Source organism: Thalassophryne amazonica, chromosome 10 (genome assembly GCF_902500255.1).
Source record: "Thalassophryne amazonica chromosome 10, fThaAma1.1, whole genome shotgun sequence".
In the NCBI taxonomy this organism is placed as follows: domain Eukaryota; kingdom Metazoa; phylum Chordata; class Actinopteri; order Batrachoidiformes; family Batrachoididae; genus Thalassophryne; species Thalassophryne amazonica.
This window is the reverse complement of record NC_047112.1, coordinates 57,930,952-57,955,595: the sequence shown is the minus strand read 5'-3', so window position 1 is coordinate 57,955,595 and position 24,644 is coordinate 57,930,952. Positions and strand designations below refer to the sequence as shown.

Here is a 24,644-nt window from a genome sequence, read left to right as displayed (position 1 = left end):
CCACTTACTTATGGAAGGAAATATTGTCTCCCTTGTTCCTCCGTTTGTGACTTTGCCAACATGCACAGCTTTCCGGCATATTCCACCTGTTTCTTGACGAGACTAAGTGAACTTCTATGCACACAAATCACTAACTTGCCCGGAATTAAAATGGCAATCACGCCTCCTTGTCGGCACACGGCTCAGCGCTACTGCGCGCTTTGCTGCCATTTACTGGAGTAAAAGAGCATTACACCATCTGCCACACTATACAGCACATACACCCGATAATGGTGATATTTGATAATTGCCCACGGCACCCCTGACGATCGATCACGGCACCCTAGGGTGCCGCGGCACCCCGGTTGAGAATCACTGCCTTAGATAACAAATTGGGGGCTCCTCACCCTTATTAAATGTCACAACACTCTTCTAACGAAACCAGACCTTCAATGAAGACCGATATGCTTTTACTGCCTCTACTGTGTTCTATTGTGTTCTATGTTTTTAATTTTCCTTTTTCTTCTTCTAGCAATTTTGATTGTTTTATTAACTTTTTTAGTGATTCACTGATATGCACTGTAGATGTTTTCGACAATGCACTGTGCAATGAAGAATGTTTGCTGCTCTGCTTACACCATTTTTGCTACTGATTATAAGTAACTGCTTACACATCATCAGGGTGCAGGGTTAGGGACTAAACTGAATGTGGGCTTTACACACTTTCCACATAATGGTAGTCATATGCATCTGATCCTGTCCTTGTTCAATTTTGTCTTCTAATGTATTTTATTTTTATGATGCTGGCATTTGTTGATTTAAGCACTGATTGATCCAACAGATCTATTAGGTAAATTACTAGGGAGGTACTTCAATTCACTTTCAATGATCCTGCAAAATTTAATGATCTGTGAGACTTAAACTATTTGGATATGACACCTCTTAATGGTTGTTCCCCCACGCTTTGGTACCCCTGCCTATTTGGTATCCTTTCTCAGGCAAGTTTGGAAGGCTGGATAGCCCATGACGTGTAAGATCCCATCTTATACCCCGGGACAACCTAAGCCAGGCACAGTCACAATAACCCGACCTTGTCTTTGTGGGACCCTGACTCACTGGCTAGGAGGATATGGCAATGGAGTACTGTAGTGGGGTAAGTTTATGCTTATTCATATACCTCCTTGTTTGGCAGAATTTTGGTTTGATTGGAATATTGGATCATTGTCGGGAATTGAACTATCATATCAGATTTACCCAAATTGTTGCCACTATCTTTATCAATGATGTAGACGATATATACCACCTTTTTATTTTTTTCAAAAACCTGATGGATTTGAATCACGTGTGCTTGCATGAGCCAACCTTGAACCTTTGTGCGCATGCGTGATTTTTTTCATGCCTGTCTCACAGGACATGTTGTGACATGCTCACCTTGTCCACAGTTTATCGGATAGTCACACAAGTGAAAAGCCACCAAAAGCCGTCTGAATCTTCCGAATGGTGGAAGAGGTGAGCAAGTCACAACATGGTCCTGTGAGGCTTCAACACGAAGGCGCTTTTGCTGCGCCATCAGCTTCGTGCCGATGAATTTCGCTGCAACTCTTTTCATGGCAAAATCTTCTGTCACAGTGGAATGTGCCGAAAAAGTGCTGATGTCCACCTCTTCCGCAATTTCTCGGATAGTCACACGACGGTCCCGCATCATCACAGCATTCACTTTGGAAATGATCTGGTCATTTCAGCATGTTGATGGCTGATCGGAGCGTGGCGCGCTCTCCACCGTTGTACGGCCGTCTTTAAACCGGTTGTACCGCTCCTTAATCTGTGTGATGCCCAGAGGATCGTCACCGAAAGCCGTCTGAATAATCCGAATGGTTTCCACCTGGCTGTCGCTCAGTTTCTGGCAAAATTTGATGCAGTTGCGCTGCTCCAGTCGTTCCGCCATTTTCTTGCAAAGAAAAAACAACGAGAGACTACACCCACCCTCACACAAAGCCTGCTTACCAGGAAATGACGCAACCGACAGGTGTGAAAAAAATCATGCATGCGCACGAAGGTTCAAGGTTTACTCGTGCAAGCACACGTCATTCAAATCCATCAGGTTTTTGAAAAAAAATAAAAAGGTCGGATACTTTTCTAACAGACCTCGTATGTGTGGTATCTGGGCATAAAGCTGTGGTCACAACCCGCCGTACTTGCACGTGCGTGCAGTCTACTTGCAAAACCGTGGGCTAAATTTGGAGATCCGTACGTCGTAAGTACTGCCTCAGTACGAATTTAGGAGCATGCAGACACACACAGACACACCGTAGAGGTTTTAGTGCATGCAGAACGTTCGCTGCGGTCAGACTGTGGATTCACCAGCAGTACAGATGACGCACGTTGTGAGTACTGCCTCAGTACGGATTCAAAGCAGCACATTTTTGTTCAATTACTATTGAATTAACCAAATCCGTACGTAGGCAGTATGGATTACGGCACTCACCTCATACTATGATGGCCGACAGACTTGCATGCACGACGCAGCTTCTCACTTGAACAAGGACTTTATTTCCAAACGTCAGCAACACGCACTCCACAGCTTCAGTCTGATAACTACCTGTAACTTTTCGAGGCAAGTAAACACTCGTACAACTGACCGCTGCAGGCTGGACATGCTCATGCATTGCTGACGCCGAAAAACACTTGCCGCTCCGGTCCCGCTCATAAAAAAGAAAAGGACCCCCCCCCCACACACACACACACACTGCTTTATTGTCATCTCTCTTTATCGTTACACTCCTAGAGACGTGCATTGAACGTACTCCCTCCCTCCTCTTGCTACTGCCGCCGTACGTTTTTACAAAAACGTAGTGGCCGTGGCATCTGCAGAAAACGTACAGCGAAAAAAAAAACGGACAGTGGGTTGTGACCGGGGCTTAACTCTGCTCTCCCCAATAAGCTCTGTTGATTCTCTATCTATAGGCCTACCTGCAGCGCTTCAACCTTCCCAGATGGCAGGGCTGCGATCTGCTCGGGGCAGGCTTTTTGTACAGCTCGACCCTATCAAGTAAATCTGTGGTTCTAGGTTCATGCACAACTGGTACGAAGGGAGTGACAGCATAGCTGCCAACGGCTTCACTGTATTTGGGCAACAGATGAGTCAGCCTTTACAGCCTTTACACGCAGGTCCTGCAGGTGGCGTGTGGCAACGTATTGTTGAGTAGTGCACACACTGCTCTGATGTGCACACTCTCACTGACTGCTCTGCTGAAACCATAACAATTACAATCCAAATAGTTAATTAACATCTGTGAGAACATAGTTGTTCCTTGAATATGGATCAGTTGAAATTGTAAGTGAAATCGTATGAATGTAACTCCATCAGACCGTATAGGTCTTTGATAAATAGAGGAGCTCACCGACTTAATAATTGAATTCCCATTTTGGGATTATTTTATGTTTTCTCCTCTGCTGTGTATGCTGACTGATTATATATATATATATATATATATATATATATATATATATATATATATATATATATATATATATATATATATATATATATATATATATAATTGTGCTGAACTATTGAATTAACCATTTATGTTTTCATAGTTTTTTTTCTTTTATCAGTTAACCACATACAGCAACACATTCAGGTACAGGTGCTATCAAAATAAATCTAAAAATAGTTAAGCTATTAAATTTACATGATTTTACAATTCATGGTGGTTTATTTACTTAATTTAAAGCCTGATTTAAGCTTCTGCAACTCTGTAACTCTGTATCATGCAATGATGTGCATGACAGTTTTAAAGTTCTCCATCGCTGGATTATGCTTTACTCTGGATTAATTTGACCCTCAACAAGCTTTTCTTTCTACAATCATCAACCTCCAATTCAAAGGTAAGATGTACAATTTCCTCTGCTGAGGTTTCTCCTCCTTTTTTTGCAGTCCTCCAGGATAGCTTTGTCTATCAGTAACTAGTCTTTAGCTCCTAATCTTCTTCTGGAACAATCTTTCTGTTCATTTTCCAGGTAGCCACCAGTGTCAAGATGTTCATAAATGGCATCAGCTATGATTCCTGTCAGCCATTTGTACGTTGTTGTTAGGTAGCAGATGGGTCTGTACTTGTTGGGAAGCTGTGTTTCCTTGGTCTTTGGAAGTAGGATTGTGTTCCCAGTCGTTAGCCAGTCTGGTGTGTCCTCTTCTCCGTTCAATATTTTTGTGAAAGCCACAGCATAATGGTGGTGCAATGCTGTCAGTCTTTTCAGCCAAAAATTTGGGATTTTGTCGATGCCAGATGCCTTGAAGTTACTGTATTCACTCATTTTCTTTCTGATCTCCTCTTCAGTGATTACAACTGCTGGCATTTGCTGTTTGTTTTGCGCTGTCTGATTTAATAGGTGCACGTCCAGACTGTGGTTCTGTGTCTGAGCACGGTTTGAAAAAAATAAACGGTTGGGCTTTGGTTGCGATGGTTAGGAAATGACTCTGATCCCACTTTCCTCAAATCAGCAAGTGTCAGAGTGCTTAACTTTAATTTCGTACCTCTGTTACTGTGCACACCAAGATTGCTCTGTCCGGTACATGCAAGGTTTTTAATGGAAATACATTGGGTTCAGACAGGACATTTTATCCGATGTGAGTGAAAAATCAAAAAAATCTGTTATATACGGTGTTTTATTACATAGAAAACAATACAAAAACATTGGGACTTTTTTGTCTGGTGACTGTGAATATCTTGTTTATACGACTTTTGACTAATGACTATGAAGTTAACTTCTATCCCACACAGCTGACTTTATTTTCCAAAAGTTTTCTGATGTTCAGATCTGAAGGGAATCTGTACATCTTGAAGCCCTTGTTGTGTCTATCTGTGCATCAAAATACACAGCAACCCGACATTTTCAGTGAATAAATAAATAAAATAGCTGGATTTACATGAAAATAGCTTAACATCTAACCTATTTTGGCCCCAAGATGACTGTTTTTTTTGTTTGTTTGTTTTTTGTCTCGTCATGTTGCTACTCTCTGAGTAAAGGGACTCTAACTACACCTGTTGAGGTCGGGAGGCAAGCCTCCAGCTGGCTCCCACTTCTGGTGTCAAGCGTCCGGCCCTGCTGGATGTGACCTGCAATGAAAGTGAGATGTGCGCAGTCAAATTTCCACAGATGGTAGCTTTGAACCATTGGCTCCTCAGCCAAGCACATACGGTACACCAAACATGAAGAAATTCACGTTTTGAGAGATATGCGTTCACATTTCGGGAGATATTTTTCAGCATTCTTGTTTCATAATTCATGGTTTGTGATAGGCTTGGGTGGTATAGCCGGTTTAACGATGACACGGTATAATTTTGGCCGACGGTAGAGATTTGGACTCCACCGACTAATCGCAATAATGTGCGCTGAGTTTTTAGATCCAGGAAAACTCCTTTGAAGCGGCTGTGTGAACCAGTTTTCTGCGGGAGGAGTGTGAGGTGACTCTCACTGCTGTTCATGTAAGTTTGTGAGATGCCTGTTCTGTCCCTGATATTTGCAAAGCCCTTGTTTATTTATCTCAGTGGACGCACTGGGTGAAGGTGAAGGCGGAGGCTCCGTCGCAACCTGAATCAAATTTTTGTGAAAATGCCACATTAAATAATGTAAGGATTTTTTTAACCGGATTAGAAAGACAAAATCAGACAGGTAACGTCGATTTACCCAGACTGATTTCAAATATGGTTGTTTCATGTTGAGTTTTGTAAATGAGGAAAAGCGCCAGTGACCATCCTGAAAACGCTTCATGTATTCAGAGTGGGAGTGCCATCTAGTGTTCAAGAGATGAAACTTGAGCCACTGACCCAACAATAAATACATTTATTTAATTCTTTCACCAAAACATCAAATCTAGGCTCGCATCTTAGATGTACCTTCCAGCAAATTGTACCTGTAGTTTTGAGATCTGCCCAATAAATGTTTTCAGAATTACATTATATCTGTTTTTTATTGTCGTTTTCATTTATTTATTTTGATCAATTTACCTTTGCTTAGGGACCAATTCAGAAACACATTATAATTTGTACACTTAAGTTTATATCGCGATATATATACCATTACCGTGAGGGGATTCAATTTATACTGCAATATGAATTTTAGGTCATATCATCCATCCCTAGTTTGCAGATAATTTACAGTTTGCAGTGATTCACATTTTGGGGGTTAACAGGATTAAATAGTTCCGTGCACCTAGCAGGCTAGCTCCACAGACTGAATCTCCATGGTGCCTTATGCCAAAACATATCCCACTTTCCACTTTCCTGCTTTTGTGCAAACGGATCACGGATAAATTGAGTCAGGATAACTACGATATCACGGCTTACACCCTTATCCTACTTTGGTGCAATGGGGCCTTGGTTGGAAAAATACCAGCACATTCTCCTTTGAGTTGAAGCTTCAGCCTTGTGTTTGGACATTTGATGTTGAATCAAGGTAAAACTTACTTAATATTCTCTATGGTAGACGAAGGCACAAACCAGAAATGGCACAAAAAATCTCAGCAGTCGGGAAAAAGCCACAAACCGCTGTCGTAAAAAGCCACAAACCACTGTTGTGAAAAGCTGTAAAAACCACAAACCAATGGTAGACGAAGACACAAACCGGTAATGGAACAAAAAATCTCCGCAGTCCACAAACTGACGGTAGACGAACACAGACATACAGAAGAGTAGACGACGCATTGGTTGCTGTGGCACAAGAAATGCGGCCGCCATCTGGACCAATCATCGTAGTGATTCTATCACAAGGCCGACGGTAGCCGAACATAGACAGAGGAGTAGATGCCGCATTGGTTGCTGAGGCGCAAGAAATCTTGGAGTAGCCATCGTAGTGATTCTATCACAAGGCACAGTGAAGGTTTGAGTTTATAACCTTATTTTCTTTTTCTAATCTTTCTAACATAATGTGTGAAATACCAAGTGTTCCAATACTTTTGGAGGGCACTGTATCCTAAGCTTATGATGAGTGCAAAATGAGTGTGGTATTATTGCTATTTTGTTTGGCAAGGGTGGTGACCAAGTGGCTAGTGCACTTGGTTTCAGTGCAGAAGGTTTCTGGTTCAAGCCCCACCTCTGCCACATTTCCCCTTGTAATGTGGAGTTGCATCAGAAAGGCATCAGTAAAACTTGTACCAACTCAACATGCAGATCCACTTCGGATTTGCTGAAGGTACTTACTATTATGACTGTTTTTTTTTAAGAATGTTTAATTTTCGCTGTTGCTGCACTTTGTGTGAAATCATAGTCATATCTTATATCATACTGATATGACAATATTGCAATATGATAATTTGGCCATATTGTAGGCAAAAAAAGAAAAATGGTTAAAAAGGCAGGAGCCCCCAGAAGCTGAAATTTATTTATTTATTTTTTGGCCCAGATTATTGCATTCCCTCGCAATACTTTTGCATTCCCCTCAATATTACTGTGTTCCCTCGCAATAACCTAATATCATATTAAAGCTCATGCCTATCAGAGCACACAGTGAGTGGAATCAGGTGAGGGGAGACTGAACACATATCCACGCGCACACAGACACACACACACATAGCAGACAGCAACAGGATTCACGAGAGAATGGGATCCCATGAGATAAGGGAGTAAATTGCTACAACTTGCACAGCTGTAAGACTCCATATGAAATATAGTTTATTTATACAACAGCATATTGTCTTGCATAACTTGGTAGCCATGCAGGCTTCCAGAGCATTGGAGTTCCCCCCGAATAAAGCGCATGGCATATTCTAGTGTATCATATCTCTGCCGAAACACACCGTTTTTCTTTAAAATACGTTTCAGAGTCTTTATGCATATAATCACATTGTGTCTCACAGACAAAGCCTCCAGTCTATTACTGTATGTGAGCCTCAGGTTAAAGTACAACTTAATCATGTTCTGGTTATCCATGATGTGCAATCCATCCAAAAGATTCAATGAACCTATGTGTCGCCAGGCTGGAACTATGGACACAAAAGTTATTGCGAGTGAACGAAATAATCTGGGCCAAAAAAAAATTAACCACCATGTCCCTATAGACGGGGTCCATACACCCAGAAACGGAAAGGCAAAATACATAAATAATAAATAAAATAAAAAGCAGGTCCAGAAGCTGAAAGGTTTTAGCCATGCTCATGCTCCACCGAAGCATTTACTCAAAAAAGTCTGAAGGACCTAAATGACACGGTGAGATCCTGAACAGCTTCACTCATCATGTCTGCGACATATACATATTATGTCTCTGTGCACCTCGTACATGTAATCCACAAATGTCAATGTGGCGAGTTGGACTGACATCCTTTTGTAAACCAGTGGTACTTTCAGTCAATTCTAGGTTCATGCACAACTGATAGGAAGGGAGTGACAACATGGCTGCCGACGGCTTCACTTTATTTGGGCAACAGATGAGTCAGCCTTTACAACCACAAATCAGTGGCTGCCACCTGCAGGACACATACTGAACTGCAAGCCGCAGACATCCAGGAAACGGTTTGTTGGTTCGTTGTCACCAGGAAGCTTCACAAGCTGCGCATCCAGGATGACTTTCTGCTGATTTAAAATGATCAATAATCCTCCGACCAAGAGAGCCCAAGGAATCTGCGCTCCAGCAAATCCCCTTTTTTTGCAATAGTAAGTACTTTAAAAGTAGAGTTAGTATTTTTAATTACAATTTTAGAGAATGTTGGAGAGAATGTGTAATTGGATAAACAGGTCACACGTGCGCAAAGACTGATACATCACACATTAAGTTGTCTTAATGCTGCTGGAAAGATTTCAGTCAAACTTAATAAGAAGCTTAATCATTTTATGTTTTGGTGTTGTCAGAATTGTTTCTAACTTGACTTCTTCCTGTGTTCGTGGTTAAACTGCCAACTGCACTTGCAGTACTTCCTTTTTTGTCTTTTAAATCATTTAACCACATACAGCACCACATATGAATAATATAAATAATACAACCCCTGGCAATAATTATGGAATCACCGGCCTCGGAGGATGTTCATTCAGTTGTTTAATTTTGTAGAAAAAAAGCAGATCACAGACATGACACAAAACTAAAGTCATTTCAAATGGCAACTTTCTGGCTTTAAGAAACACTATAAGAAATCAGGAAAAAAACTGTGGCAGTCAGTAACGGTTATTTTTTTAGACCAAGCAGAGGGAAAAAAAATATGGAATCACTCAATTCTGAGGAATAAATTATGGAATCACCCTGTAAATTTTCATCCCCAAAACTAACACCTGCATCAAATCAGATCTGCTCGTTAGTCTGCATCTAAAAAGGAGTGATCACACCTTGGAGAGCTGTTGCACCAAGTGGACTGACATGAATCATGGCTCCAACACGAGAGATGTCAATTTAAACAAAGGAGAGGATTATCAAACTCTTAAAAGAGGGTAAATCATCACGTAATGTTGCAAAAGATGTTGGTTGTTCACAGTCAGCTGTGTCTAAACTCTGGACCAAATACAAACAACATGGGAAGGTTGTTAAAGGCAAACATACTGGTAGACCAAGGAAGACATCAAAGCGTCAAGACAGAAAACTTAAAGCAATATGTCTCAAAAATCAAAAATGCACAACAAAACAAATGAGGAACGAATGGGAGGAAACTGGATTCAACGTCTGTGACCGAACTGTAAGAAACCGCCTAAAGGAAATGGGATTTACATACAGAAAAGCTAAACGAAAGCCATCATTAACACCTAAACAGAAAAAAACAAGGTTACAGTGGGCTAAGGAAAAACAATCGTGGACTGTGGATGACTGGATGAAAGTCATATTCGGTGATGAATCTCTGTATCTATTTGTGCATCCAAATGCACAGCAACCCGTCATTTTCAGCGAATAAATAAATAAAATACCTGGATTTACACACAGACAAATTAACAGTGAAAAGCTATTTTGAACCCAAGATGGCAGCATGAGTCATGTGACCGATTTTTTTTTTGGGGGGGGGGGCTCATCATGTCGCCACTCTCTCTAATATAGGCACTCTACGTACAACCCCCCCACCCCCCCCATGCAGGAGATGGTAGACTGGAAACTGCAATCCAGCATGGGAGGAGTGAGTCTTCACCTTGGCTGTGGCTTTACCGCCTGTTTTGCCTCTTCTGCTCATGATTTCATTCTAATCATTCGCTGTCAAAGCACAGAGGAAAAAAAAATAGGAATCAGCCAGAGAGCTGACAGACACAAGTTTTCTATTCGGTTGTAAAGTCTGACATAATGCGTCACGTGATAAATCTCCTTCCCGGACCCAAACAAAGAAAATACGGGGTCTGTTAGAAAAGTAACGGACCTTTTTATTTTTTGCAAAAACTATATGGATTTGAATTATGTGTGATTGCATCAGCCAAGCTTGAACCTTCGTGCGCATGCGTGAGTTTTTTCACGCCTGTCGGTTGCATCATTCGCCTGTGAGCACGCCTTGTGGGAGGAGTGGTCCAGCCCCCTCGTCGGATTTTCATTGTCAGGAAATTGGCTGATCGACTGCCGCTTTGCTTCATCAAAATTTTTTCAGAAAGTGTGAGAGACAGCCAAGTGGAAACCATTTGGAAAATTCAGATATCTTTCGGTGAAGGTCTTATGGGGATCACACAGATTAAGGACAATTACAACTGGATTAAAGACAGCCCACAGCGGCGGATGGCGCGCCACGCACCGAGCAGCGATCGACAGGCTCAAACGACCAGATCATTTCCAAAGTGAACGCTTTGTTGATCCGGGACGTCGTCTGACTACCCGAGAAATGGCAAGACAACTGGACATAGCACTTTTTCGGTACATTCCACTGTTACAGGAGTTTTTGTAATGGAAAGAGGAGCGGAGAAATTCGCGCGTCGGGACTGAGGCACAGGGCACAGAACAAAAAGCAACTCCATGATGAAGCCTCACAGGACATGTTGTGGCATGTCCAACTCGTCCACAATTTCTCGGATAGTCACACGACTGAAAAGCCACCGAAAGCCGTCTGAATTTTCTGAATGGTGCAAGAGCTGGGCGTGTTAGGGCTTGTCCTGTGAGACCAACACGGAGGTGCTTTCGTCCCGTGCCATGAGCGGCTCCGTGGTGAATTTCTCCGCTCCTCTTTCCATTACAAAACCTCCTGTAACAGTGGAATGTGCCGAAAAAGTGCTATGTCCAGCTGTCTTGCCATTTCTCTGGTAGTCAGACGACGTCCCGGATCAACAAAGCATTCACTTTGGAAATGATCTGGTCGTTTGAGCCTGTCAATCGCCGCTCGGTATGCGGCGCGCCATCCGCAGCTGTGGGCCGTCTTTATTTAATCCAGTTGTAATTGTCCTTAATCTGTGTGATCCCCATAAGATCTTCACCAAAAGCCATCTGAATTTTCCAAATGGTTTCCACCTGGCTGTCTCTCACACTTCCTGAAAAAATTTTGATGAAGCAAAGCGGCGGTCGATCAGCCAATTTCCTGACAATGGAAATCCGACGAGGGGGCTGGACCACTCCTCCCACAAGGCCTGCTCACAGGCGAATGACGCAACCGACAGGCGTGAAAAAACTCACGCATGCACACGAAGGTTCAAGCTTGGCTGATGCAATCACACATGATTCAAATCCATATAGTTTTTACAAAAAATAAAAGGTCCGTTACTTTTCTAACAGACCTCATACATGTTTTTCTCTGCACTCGGTTCTGGCAGCACAGTGTAAACAGTGAAAGAATGCCATAGTGTTGTGTGCTCATGTGCACCAATCAACCTGAAACTTTGCCGGATTTGTCTTTTTATAGGTTTCCGACTAATGGTAAAGAAAAAAGTAGATGGCTGCAGCTGGTAAGGTAAATAAACATGACTATATTAGACATGTTACTGCCAAGTGGACCCAACAGATAATGTTAATGTTACCTTCACAAAAGTATTTAATTTAGATCACTGATTGCATGTGGGACAGATATTGTTAAGAATCTATAAATTATTCGTTATTCACTTCACATTGTGCCGGAGCTAGCTGGTGATCGGAGATAACAGCTCTGAATTTACCATGACGAAAACACATTTGTTTTTGTCTCGCGAACACTTTGCTGAGGAAATGAGATTATTCCGACTATTTACCCAGACTGACAACAAATATGACAAAAGTAAGTACTTTTATGCACTTTTTGAGGCATTTTGTGAATGCAGAAACGCGCGGTCCCGTGTTATTAAACAAACTCACCCTCTCGCACGCTCCGCTGTGGAAAACGAGATTAGCTGCCTAATCAGTGGGTCAGAGTGCAACCATTGGAAACGATTTATCCGCGGTGGCAACCCCTAACAGGAGCAACTGAAAGAAGAAGACACGGTTAGTCATACTCTTATAAAGTTCACAGATCATGTTACTAAATTTAATACCAAATACAGAATGTTCAAGTGTTACTAAAATAAATGAATGTTCAACTGAGTCAAAGGCTTTATAGAAGTCCAGGAAAAATACGAAGCTATTATCATCTATCTTACATGGGTAAGAATGAGCTTCAAGCCTGCAAAGTCAAGGTCCTTACACTTGAGGAAAGGAAAAGTGACAGACCAGTTTGCTTCACCCTGGGAAACACTCAGATTCCATCCATGTCAGAAAAGCCAGTGAAGAGCCTGGGCAAGCTCTTCACTGGCAACCTGAAGGACACTGCTGCACACCAAGGTACCAGCGATGACCTCGACATGTGGCTTGCAGCTGTGGACAAGTTGGGGCTTCCTGGCAAGTTTAAGGCCTAGATTTACCAGCATGGCATCCTGCCTTGTCTCCTCTGGCCACTGCTTGCCTACAACGTCCTGATCACTATTGTGAAGGGCTTTGAGAGGAAGATCAGCCAGTTCCTGCGCAGGTGGCTGGGTCTGCCACGGAGCTGAAGCAGCATTGCAGTCTTCGGGCATAACACCAAGCTGCAGCTTCCTTTCAGCAGTCTGACAGAGGACTTCAAGGTGACCCGTGCCAGAGAAGCCCTGCTCTACAGGGATTCTGGTGACATGAAGCTTCCTCTGCAAGTGTAGAGGTCAGAACAGGACAGAAGTGGCGTGCCCAGAATGCAGTGGAACAGGTGCAGGCAAAATTGCAACACATCCTTTTGGGCACAGTAGCTACTGGGTGGACCGGGCTGTATAGTATTTCAAAACCAAACTAAAGCACCACGCTCATAGAGCTCTGCCAACACTAGTTTCCAATTGCACAAGTTTTTACCTTGGAAAAAAATTTCAAGGTCAAAGTCCTGTTAGAAGTGACTTTTCATAAGCTAAAATATAATCCAAAAAGTACTGATCAAAGGGGTATTTCATTTAAAAATAATGAAATATGCACTAAATCCGCAATACGGATCAAATTTATTCTATTCAATGAGAGTGCCAGTTTGCACCTCATTGTCACAAACGAGAATGATTGACGTGCTTTTGATTGAGATGTAATGCAAAATGTACATCAACTGGGCTTTTCAATATTAAATTCAAATGTCTACAAAATCTACAATCCAGATCAGATCCAGATCAAACTTTGTCAGGTGATAGTGAGTGCCAGTCTGCACCCGACTTTCAAATATGAAAGTGATTCAGACACATTTGATTTAGATATAAAATATATATTAAATGGGGTTTTCAATGTTAAATTTAAATGCCCACAAAATCTGTAATCTGGATCAGATCGGCATCAAACTGTCAGTCGATACAGGATACCATCCTACATTATGCACTCAAATATGAAAGAAATTTGACCTTTTTTGACAGTTATGAGTTTTTAAAAATCTGTTCAATGGTAAAGATAGGAACTTTTCCTGACTTTACCCTTTGATCTATGACTTTTTGAATCAGTTCTTGCCTATCAGATATGAATCTTAAGTCAAAATTTCATAACAGTATATGAAAAATTGTGGGCTCCAGACTGTTCATAATAAGACAAACAAACGGGGCGAAAACATAACCTCCTACAACTTTGTTGGTGGACCGTGACAGTAATTACACAAAAGCCAGTGGAAAGGAAGTGGATGCGGAAGCTGATCCATGAGGAGGTCCATGCCAAGGTGGTGGAAGCTCGCTTGAGCAGAATGGTGGGCATGTCCAAGCAGGGAGCCTGGACCAAGTGAGAACATTCAGCTGCCGTAAGACAACATGGGCAGAACTCTGGAAGATGGAGCCACACCACTTCAAGTTCCTTGTCCAGTCAGTGTGTGACATCCTCCCAAGACCTGTCAACCTGTTCATCTGGGGTCTGGTGGACTCACCTGCTTGCCAACTTTGCCAGAAAAGGGGATCTTTAGAATACATCCTCAGCTGCTGCCCAAGGAGATGGTTGGGAGATGGTTATCATTGTTGGCACCACAGCCAGGTTCTGTGGACAGTAGCAGACACCATCTGCACTGGCAACATCTCTCTAAGTGTACCATCACCTTTGTTCGAGCAGGCGAGAAAACCCAGCCTCCTAAAGAGACCCAGGGGAGCCTGCTTTCAAAAGCAAGGGAATGGCAACAACTGGTTGACCTTGGGAGACAGCTGAGATTCCTGGACATCATTGCGGCAACATCGCTCCGGCCAGATGTGGTATTGATGTCTGGGGCAAGCCAGGAGGTTGTGAGACTGAAGCTAACTGTCCTCTGGGCAGTGTTGCCACAGTTACTTTGAAAGTTACTTTTTTAGTTACTTTATACAGTTGTTTCACTAGCAGCTTTATGCAGTTATTTCATTAGCAGCTGCCGACAACTTGTAACTAATAAGTAATGTAACTAATTTGGTAGGTAGTAACTAGTAATCTAACTTCGTTACTCTTAAGATTGAGTACTCAGCAAAGTAATCAGCAAAATTACTAATAGTAACTTTGCTGAGTACTCAATCTTAAGAGTAACCAAGTTAGATTACTAGTTACTTTATTAGTTACATTCAGCAGCTGCCAACAAGTTGTCCGCAGCTGCTAATGAAGTAACTGTAAAGTGTAACTTTAAAAAGTAATTAACTGGTAATCCCCTGGGAAGATCAGATGGGGGAAGCTTGGGAGCAGAAGAGGGCCAGGTATACTGACCTGGTGCCTGAGAGTCATAGGAATGAGTGGAAGGCCCACTGCGAGTCCACTGAAGTGGGGTGTAGGAGCTTTGCAGGCCAGTCTCTACATCGGGTCTTGGAAGTCCTAGGGATCTGTGGACTGCATAGGCGAAGAGACTTGAAAAATTATGGAAGCTGCTGAAAAGGCTTCACATTGGCTCTGGTTGAGGAGGGGGGATGTGTGACATAGTGCACTACCTGGACACAACTTGGGGCTTGATCAACCCCGGCTGGGTCACCCAGGGGAGGGTGTCTGATGTAAGAGCCGAAACACCCCGTGGCTCTGGTTACATCACTGAAAAAGGGGCCAGGTTGCACGTTAAGGTGTATCTCAGTACTCCTTATCATTAATATAAGAGATCTGAAGCTATTATTCTCTTGTATTCTTTTTGTAGATCACAAAAATATACTGAATTTTTCTCCGCTTCTTCAGTCCACTTTGCTCTGGACCTAATAAATGCAACTTGGGCTCTATGAGTATAGGGTAAATCTTGCATATAATGGATTCAGGTGGACCAGCGAATTTTGTCCGTTATAATTGAAATCTGTTATATGTATAAAACGGACAAAATCTGTTATATGTATATGAAATGGACAAAATCCGTTATATGTATATGAAATGGACAAAATCTGTTATATGTATAAAATGGACAAAATCCATTATATTTATGTAGCAGATTAGTTACGGCCAGGAGGTGCCAAATGATCTAAGGGGAATCCTGAATTGGGACCTGCCTCATTTAATGACAGGGGCAAAACTTCCTATGAACAAAATAAAGGTCTGCCTTAAATAAGTGTTGGGCATTCTGCCCATGAAAAAGATTACATTTGGTCAAGTCATTGTTTTTTTCCAAGTCCGTTATGATGTGTACCTTAAAAATCCTAAAGTCTGATTTATCCTCTACTGCAGCTCTGTAACTTCATGGCCACGCATGTTGTAAAATTGGTCATATTTACAGACTTTTCTGCCAAATGTATCTCATCGACATTATCAAAATGTATCAGCGTGCGCGCTGCAAAAGCTTTTAAAATATTAAAGGAAACAGTGAAACCAGAAAAGTGTCAAATCACAGCCTTTTGTTGTGTCTGATTTAACAGGTGCATGTCAGGCTGCAGTCCATGTCTGAGCACGGTTTGAAAAATAAACGGTCGGGTTTTTTATCACCGAAATGATTCCGATCCCATATTCCTCAAATAAGCGAATGTCAGCACTGAACTTCATTTTGTACCTCTTTTACTGTGCACGTCCAGACTGCTCTGTCCAGTATATGCGAGGGTTTTTTAATGGAACTGCATTGCGGTCACATGGGAGGTTTTGTCTGATGTCAGCAAAAATTCATACGGTGTATACAGTGTTTATTACATGGAAAACCATACAAAAGCACTGAGACGTTTGTCTTTGTCTGGTGACTGTGACTATCTGGTTTATACGATGACTGTTTAGATGAGTTTTACTGTATATGTTATCAAAGTGTGACTGTAAATTTCATATTTTTTGTTTATCATCTTTTACCAAGCAAGGTTTGCTACAAAAGCATTTAATTGCAGTATAATGTCTAATTCTGTTTTGTTAAGATTTTTTTTTTTTTTTTTTTTTATGAGAGATGGAATATTGGCGAATTCTAAATTTGAGGAACTCCCTTTGGAGGAGTTAATTTCTTCTTCTTCAGAAGAAGAAGAAGAAAAGCCTTTATTGTCACTGTACATACATACAGTGAAATTTGTCCTTTGCATTTAACCCACCCTAATTACAGTTAGACACAATCCAACCACTAGGAGCAGAGGGCAGCCACAGTCCGGCATCCGGGGACCAACTCCAGATGTAGAGACACTGCCTTGGTCAAGGGCAGAGAAAGGAGTAGACACAAAATAACCATTTTTTGGGGGGGGAGGAAAGCGAAGTGCCCGGAGGAAAGCCACAGGCAGACAGGGAGAACATGCAAACTTCCACACAGAAAGGGCGGGAAGCGAACCCAGAACCTTCTTGCTGTGAAGCACAAGTGGTAACCATTAATCCACCATACCACTTTCCATCCTCTCACAGTAGATGATGAAAGGTTTAGAGCAGTGGTGTCTAAAGTATTCCAGAAAGAGCCAAGAGGGTGCAGGTTTTCGTTGCAACCACTGACTCCAGCAGGTGATTTCACTGATGAACTCATCCCATCTGCTCAAAGTGATGTTGGCCTTTTCTGGAATTCTTTGGACACCCCTGGTTTAGACTAACAACAGACGCCATCACAGTTAGGAAGATCCCTGATTGCCCAATTGAAGCTAGGCTGTTTGAGCAGGACGTTTGTCACTATAAATGTAGACATTTACGGCACAGAGACAGATAGCGAAAGACATTCACGAGTATTTTAATAAAAGAAATATCACAAACAACTAAAAAAGGCAGAATTAGTTGAGTTTGTGAAAAAGGCTAATAGCTAATAGTACGTGACAACGGAATGTTAAACTGAGATTACCTGTATTTGCTATTTGTGCATGTGCAAAAAACGGAAGTTTGCTCTGTGCTGAGTTTACTCTTTCCATTTGCGGACCAAAATCAGGTTTAATGTGAATAAATTCTGTGGCTCTATGGGTTTATCCATGATTGTTACTTATTTGGAGGAACTTTTTTGTTTTACTTGTGTACATTTCTTTCAAGCTTATACAAGCAAGCTACAACAAAAGCCAAAAACTGTTTACAATAGAGTGTCACTGGTTTAAAAAAAAAAAAAAAAAACGCGCTTATCCAGAAGTAGGTCAAACCAAACACGCCAGTGTTGGGTAAATGGTTAATCATCCATGACATCTTTGTGTTGGAAAGAGTTAAATTTAGGGGAAATAGGTCTTCTTAAAAAAAATAATACTCTGAAATTTCATGAGTTGTTTATAAGCTGTGAATTCTTTAAACTGTACAGTCTTTAAATTGTACATTTAGGTGTATTGTAACTGAAAACTGCTTAGTTAATAATGAACTATTTCACAAGCATTTGCTGTTTAATGCAGGATTTGCAGTTAATGAGCAATGAAGCTGTCAAGTCCAATTTCTGTTTTTAAGGTTTTTATTTACTTGTTGGTACATTTGATTCCTTAGGTTTATATATACCTTGGCAAAAATCATTGAAACTCAGTTTTTCCCATCTCCACCACTTAGATATGATGTTTATGTGAAACCTTGTTTAAACCTACTGCTGTCCTTCCCTTAAATGAAGCATGCCCACAGGCATACACATTTAGTCACGTCCCTCGTGATACAAAGCAAGGCGGGGTTGTTGCTCCAATGTATAAATCTGTGTTTAGTGTACTAGCTGTTGGGGGTCTAAAATATAATTTGTTTGAACATCTCACTCTCCGCTTTGCCCAGGATACTACATATAGCCAAGGTCAGAAGAACAAAAATCAACCATGCTATTTTGTCACTGTATGTAGGCCCCCCTCACTGAAGATCCACATCCATGACACTTTTTCTGTAGATATCTGCTGATATATAAAAGTATTTATTTCTATCCACCTCTTACAAAATATGAGGAACAATTCTTGACACATTCAATTTCTACAGAAATGCAGCTGTATGGGAGTGTTTTCCACCATCTTCGATTATTTCATTCAAGGAATTGACCAACAAAAGCCACACTGGCCAGCACTTGGATTGGCAGTTGCCATGTTGCATCACTCAGCATTTGCATAAAGACTTCTCATCTATTTTGGCCCCGCCTACCTAAGGGCCCTGTTCCACTGGCGTTTAGGAGGATTTGCGTATGGAGTGCGCACAAAATTGGCTCATATTCGCCAAACATTCGCATTATCCGTGTAACATGCCTGTGTGAGTCGGCCGTGATCATCCGCAAAGGTACGCATGTCCGCAGCCAGGATTTTTGAGTAGCTCAAAAATCTGGATGCGGATGACATCCACCTTACATACTCAATTCATACACAATACATGCTTTCTCTGTGCGCTGTATATCTGCCTTAACCGCTGATATCCGCAACTGACGGGGATTTGCGGCTTGGCAGCGGACTGGGACAGTGTGTAAAACAGATATATATCGTGCCTATCATGTCCACATCACAAACTAAAATATGTTGCAAGCAAATGCATACAAATTGGCCATGAATAATGCATTTTTATTACACCTGCTTTGCAGCTGATTTGCGGACAATCTGCGAATGCATAACAAACATGTCATGTAAACCCAAAGTACTATATGTGGCACAAAGCGACATACCTGCCAGTCAGTGCCGGTTCAGCTGTGCAGATCCACAAAGACATAGCTGCTGCAATCGGGGCTCCTCCAGGACTTTTATTTAACACCAACAAAAGGAAGAGTTGCTGTTTAGCCACAACTCGCACTGAAATCTCTTTTCTGTGACACTCTCAAAAGAAAAAAAAAAAAAACACTGTCTCACACCCCGAGCGGCTTTCCCCTTCCCGCTCCCCAAACTCATGAACAGTTAACCCTCACATGATGACATGAACTCTGTGATCAAATTGTCCAAGTCCAGTACTTGCTTCAGAGCCTGTATTGTTGGTGTGAATAGTGATGCTGAAAGGCCCGAGTGCGCTTCTTTTATGACCACAATGCAGATGCCGTGCACGCGCAACACGTGCGCGATGCATTCATAATACACCCGTAATACTGCTATGATAATCTCAATGTGTTGGATCAGTTTCCTCACTACATGCGTTATATAACCGTGATTGTTCATCATATATTCGCTATATATTATTAATATATCCGTAATTCATACTGGGACATTTGTCATTTTTGGCCATTTTTGTTGCGGACGACAACGAACGCCCGCAATTTGTATACTCAATTCATGCGCAGTTATCCTCTCCCCAGTGGGACAGGGCCTTAACAGCATAGAGACAATTTACTTGTCTAAATTGTCACTTGTCTAAATTCACTTGTCTCTTTTTACTGAGAATGCAAAATCTAGCAGCTGGTCACTTTGTTGTGACTTCAACATTCATATAAATAAGCCTTCTGTCCCCTTCTGCAAATAATTTATGGCCATTATGGATGTATTAGGATTCCAGCAATTCATTCAGGGTTTGACACACATTTGTGGAAATACCCTGGATTTGGTCCTCGTTTGCGGTATCGCTGTCACAAATATTGACATCATGCCTCTTGAGTCAGTGGTATCTGATCACTCACTTACTAAGTTTACAGTCTTGTTGCCATGTCTGCTGGAACAAGAACCTTATTTATCATTGTGGCGACACATCAACTCTTCAGCTCGTACAATTGAACTTAGAGCCAGACTGCCTGATACCTTAGAGTCACTTTCGGAAAATGACCATTCAAGTAGACAGTCTTATGGACAGTTTAAACTCAGTGTTCACAACCATATTTGACATGATCACACCACTTATATTAAAACCATGCCCCCTAAAACACAGTCACCTTGGTTCAGTGATTACTTACTAGAGGTCTAGAATGAAAATGGCGTAGTTCAAAACTAGAAGTATTCCACCTTGCATGGTGCAGTGCTGTTCTAGACTATAAGCATGCACTAAGTAAGTCCCTTCGGCTGCTCCCTTGTTTGCACTCGGGGTCGCCACAGCAAATCCAAGGTGGATCTGCATGTTGAATTGGCACAGGGTTTTATGCCAGATGTCCTTCCTGATGCAATTCCACATTACATGGAGAAATGTGGCAGGGGTGGGATTTGAACCCGGAACTTTCTGCACTGAAACCAAGCGCATTAACCGCTTGGCCACCACCCCTGCTACTGCCTACAAAGTGGGCCTTTTACTCTGATTTGATCAACAAAATCAAGAATAATTCAAAGTTGCTGTTCAACATGCTTATTTGTGGACAACCACCTGTAAGTCGCTGTCCTTTTACATTACAAGATATTTTATATTACTTTGAGAAGAAAATACATGACATTAGGTTAAGTATGTCCCAGCATGCCTTATTCCAGCCACTACACCCTGTTATCGAGGTGGGTGCTATCACTGATATATTACCTAGTTTTACAGAATCTGATCATGTCTCATTGGGTGTTTGTAACATCTGCTAAAAGCACAACTTGCTTTTTTGACGCAATACCAACAAAACTGTTTAAAGACCTGTGACCCACTCTTGGGCCTACTGTGTTGGAAATTATTAATCTGTCATTAACCTCAGGATCTATTCCTAAATGTTTCATATCTGCAGTGAATAAACCATTACATAAGAAATCTTGAGCATAGTGTATTGAAAAATTCAAGGCTGATATCAAATCCAGTTTTCCAGTGGCGCACGTGCGACTGGACAGCTTTGCTGAAAGTTTGCTGGCAGTGGGCCATGCTGTCCCATGCATCAGACAGAGGCTTTCCAGGGAACTTTAATTCCATTTTTTTGTGTTTTGGCTAACTTCAGCAGCACAACACAACTCTGGACACCGCGATGGTTGGTTCATCACATGGAATTATTTTTTTATTTTGGGTAAGAGGATTTTAACCACAGGCTGCGGTCATGCATGGCTCCATATCCATGTCCATTCTGTGAAACACTCATGGACTGCTGCTGGAGGTGAGATTCGTGTTTATTAATGCTGTCACAGCCTGGCACAACAGTTCCATGTCATATCGCTTACAGAGTTAGAAGGCGATCATATATTACAGCGGTGAGATCTGTTCAGCTCCGAGCCTGATGCGTGCGATGACGCGTTACTGTGCACCATGGAGAGGCACAGCTGTCCATGTTATATACAGTTGTGATGGAGACAATAGTTCACATAATTTATGTTGCCCATGAGAAGGAATGGACAAATATCTGTACTCTAAGGTCTATTGTGGATATAACAGCCTGTTCAGATAGGCGGCAGCATGCACACAGTAGTGCACGGTGCTTTCGGTTTGATAGCTGCTGTTCACATTCACTGTACATGTTATTAATTCATAATTCTTATCATGATGAAGCGTGCCACATACAGTTCCTTTGCGCTCCTGAGGGGTGGACATTATTATACGTGGCACGTGCAGGTCATACCGGCAGGCTTTGCCATGCAAGATCCATCTCAAGGTTCCCTCATATGCTCTCAAATTGTTTTGGATCTTGTTTTGCCACCATCGGAATATGTAAATCATGGTCAGATGGTCCTCAGGTTGCACATGGACCGCATTCGGATAGGTATCAAATCTTGACGGCACTCGGAGGGTTTTGAACATGTTCATCACACTCGGGGCTGCTGGCCAATTTTGACCAACTGTGTGGACTCTCGCTTTTCGGATGTGCGCCAGTTCATCATTCTGATGCCGTTCTGCGTGATTCTGGCTATGTGTGACAGCGGTATACACCATTAACCTACTGAATAGCTGGCATAATTAATTTATATCTTGTTGTAGCTGTTAATTTTTAATTTAGTTTATGAATATAATGTAGGCATAATTGCATTAACAAGCATTTTTTAATTAAAATGGAATATGTGCATGTGTGGATCGGGAGGTCTGGGCGGCTTTGCTTGAGCTGCTGCCCCCGCGACCCGACTCCGAATAAAGAGGAAGAAAATGGATGGATGGATGGATGGATGGATGGATGGGGAAAAATGTGTTTGAAAGGTTTTGGCCAGGGTGTATGTACACATTTGGCCGCAACCTTGTTAGCTACTAGTTTTTTAGTACATTGCTTTCAGTTAATCACTCATTGTATTCATCGGGTAATGGTTGTCAGCTGTAAGTGCTCCGGGCTTTGGTCATGTAAAGTTTCCAAATTGTCTCCAATAATACTACCTTTTATTGATTTGATGTATTTTGGTGGTACCAGTTTTTCCTGATCCCATCTGTTTTGTTTTGACACTGTAGAGAATCCAGGATGAGAATAATCAAGGCAGTGACTCTCCTGCTGATTGCAGCTTGTGGTGTTTCTGTTCTCCATCTGTGGAAAGTTGTCTTTACCAATTATGCAACCGACCACCATCTCATTAAAAAGGATACCATCAAAAAGAGCCCACCCACCAGTAAGAACTCCAACTCGTATTCCAGTCCAAAATGTGAACAAAATATGTCTGCTGCCAGCATCACCGACTTCAGCTCGCTTCCTGTCGCCATCCAGGAGTTTCTTTACTATCGCCACTGTCGCCATTTCCCCATGCTCCTAGATGTTCCTGATAAATGTGGACAAGCTGACAGATCTTCAAATGTTTTCCTTCTGCTGGTCATCAAAAGTTCCCCAGCCAACTATGAGAGACGAGAGGTGCTACGCAAAACCTGGGCTAAAGAGAGACTACACAATGGCATGTGGATCCGGCGGACCTTCATCATGGGGACTACTGCTGTTGGTTTTGAAAAGGAGAGACTCAACATGGTGCTGGAGCTGGAACAACAGGACCACAATGACATTCTCCAGTGGGACTTTAATGACTCTTTGTACAACCTAACCTTGAAGCAGATTCTGTTCCTGGAATGGATGGAAAGAAACTGCCCTAATGTACGCTTTCTCCTGAATGGTGACGATGACGTCTTTGCCCACACGGACAACATGGTGGAATATCTCCTAACCCTGGAGGATAATAATGGAAGTAAACACCTCTTTGCAGGATATGTGTTCCAGGACACCAAACCAGTTCGATGGTCAAAGAGCAAATACTTTATTCCAGTTCAGGTGCAGGAGTCAGATGTTTACCCTCCCTACTGTGGAGGTGGTGGCTTCCTCATGTCTGGCTATACAGCTTTGGTCATATACAATATGTCACACTCAATTGCCATTCATCCTATTGATGACGCTTACATGGGAATGTGTTTGGCTAAAGCAGGACTTGCACCTATTTCCCATATTGGTTTCAGGACCCTTGGACTGGAAATTCCATCTAAAAGAATGGACACACAGGACCCCTGCTTTTATGTAGACCTCTTATTAGTGCACAGATTCCTTCCTGTCCAGATCTTTCTCATGTGGCATAGAATACATGAGCCTAATCTAAAATGTGGTGTCAATCGGCACTGTTTCAGGAGGAAAGGGTTTAGATTTTAGACTTTAATGGTTTTTGGTATTTATTTGGGGGTGTTGCATATAGTTGAGTACTGGACTGTCAATGTTAGTCAATGATGACAGTGCTCTGTGAATTTCTAGAATATAGAGTATAAGGTAAGTCCCATCGTTACCGTGTCAAGGTACGTTTGACTACCAACAGTCCAGTGGTGGATTCCAGCTTGCCTAAGATTTAGTTTTGATAACCAGTAAAATTCTAACTGAAAAGTTAACTGTGATAACGCAAAAACAATAACCCACTAAAACATGTAGCTGTAGATGCTGATTTCAATTTGTTTATTTTCATTTACAGTATATAGTGCCAAATCACAACAAGGTTGCCTCAAGGCGCTTCACACAAATAAGGTCTAGCCTTACCAACCCCAAGAGCAACAGTGGTGAGGAAGAAACTTCAAGCAGACCAGATTCAAAGGGGTGACCCTCTGCTTGGGCCATGCTACAGACACAAATTACAAAACAATTCACAAAACGAACATACAGGAAATGTTGCCAGTGCACAGGATGGTTTCTGGAACAGACGACACAGCCATCTCTGGATGGATCCACACCTCAAACAGAGAGAAAAGAAAAAAGCAGAATCAAGCATCCAAAAGATAAATACAGTGTCATTTGTCAGCATTAAGCAACAAGAAAAATAGAAGAAATACTAAGG

At 42.0% G+C, this 24,644-nt stretch overlaps 1 protein-coding gene across 3 annotated transcripts; it reads left to right on the top strand.

Moving 5' to 3' along the window:
• The first annotated feature begins 4,508 nt into the window (after nucleotides 1-4,508).
• LOC117518802 (N-acetyllactosaminide beta-1,3-N-acetylglucosaminyltransferase 3-like) lies at nucleotides 4,509-24,357 on the top strand. Of its 3 annotated transcripts, XM_034180035.1 has the most exons (4): nucleotides 7,661-7,673; nucleotides 13,348-13,357; nucleotides 22,663-22,667; nucleotides 22,807-24,357. In XM_034180035.1, exon 4 carries the CDS (start codon nucleotides 22,817-22,819, stop codon nucleotides 23,972-23,974), a length of 1,158 nt encoding a protein of 385 aa, XP_034035926.1. In that variant the 5' UTR covers nucleotides 7,661-7,673; nucleotides 13,348-13,357; nucleotides 22,663-22,667; nucleotides 22,807-22,816; the 3' UTR covers nucleotides 23,975-24,357. The 3 variants fall into 3 exon arrangements, with proteins under 3 accessions (XP_034035927.1, XP_034035926.1, XP_034035928.1); XM_034180036.1 differs by lacking the exons at nucleotides 7,661-7,673; nucleotides 13,348-13,357; nucleotides 22,663-22,667 and adding exons at nucleotides 4,509-4,520; nucleotides 14,035-14,038; XM_034180037.1 differs by lacking the exons at nucleotides 7,661-7,673; nucleotides 13,348-13,357; nucleotides 22,663-22,667 and adding an exon at nucleotides 8,509-8,630.
• The last annotated feature ends 287 nt before the right edge of the window (nucleotides 24,358-24,644 follow it).

Excerpts from the sequence above, each read along its gene's own strand:
- LOC117518802 (XM_034180036.1), top strand. The coding sequence starts at position 22,817 with ATGAGAATAATCAAGGCAGTGACTCTCCTGCTGATTGCAGCTTGTGGT.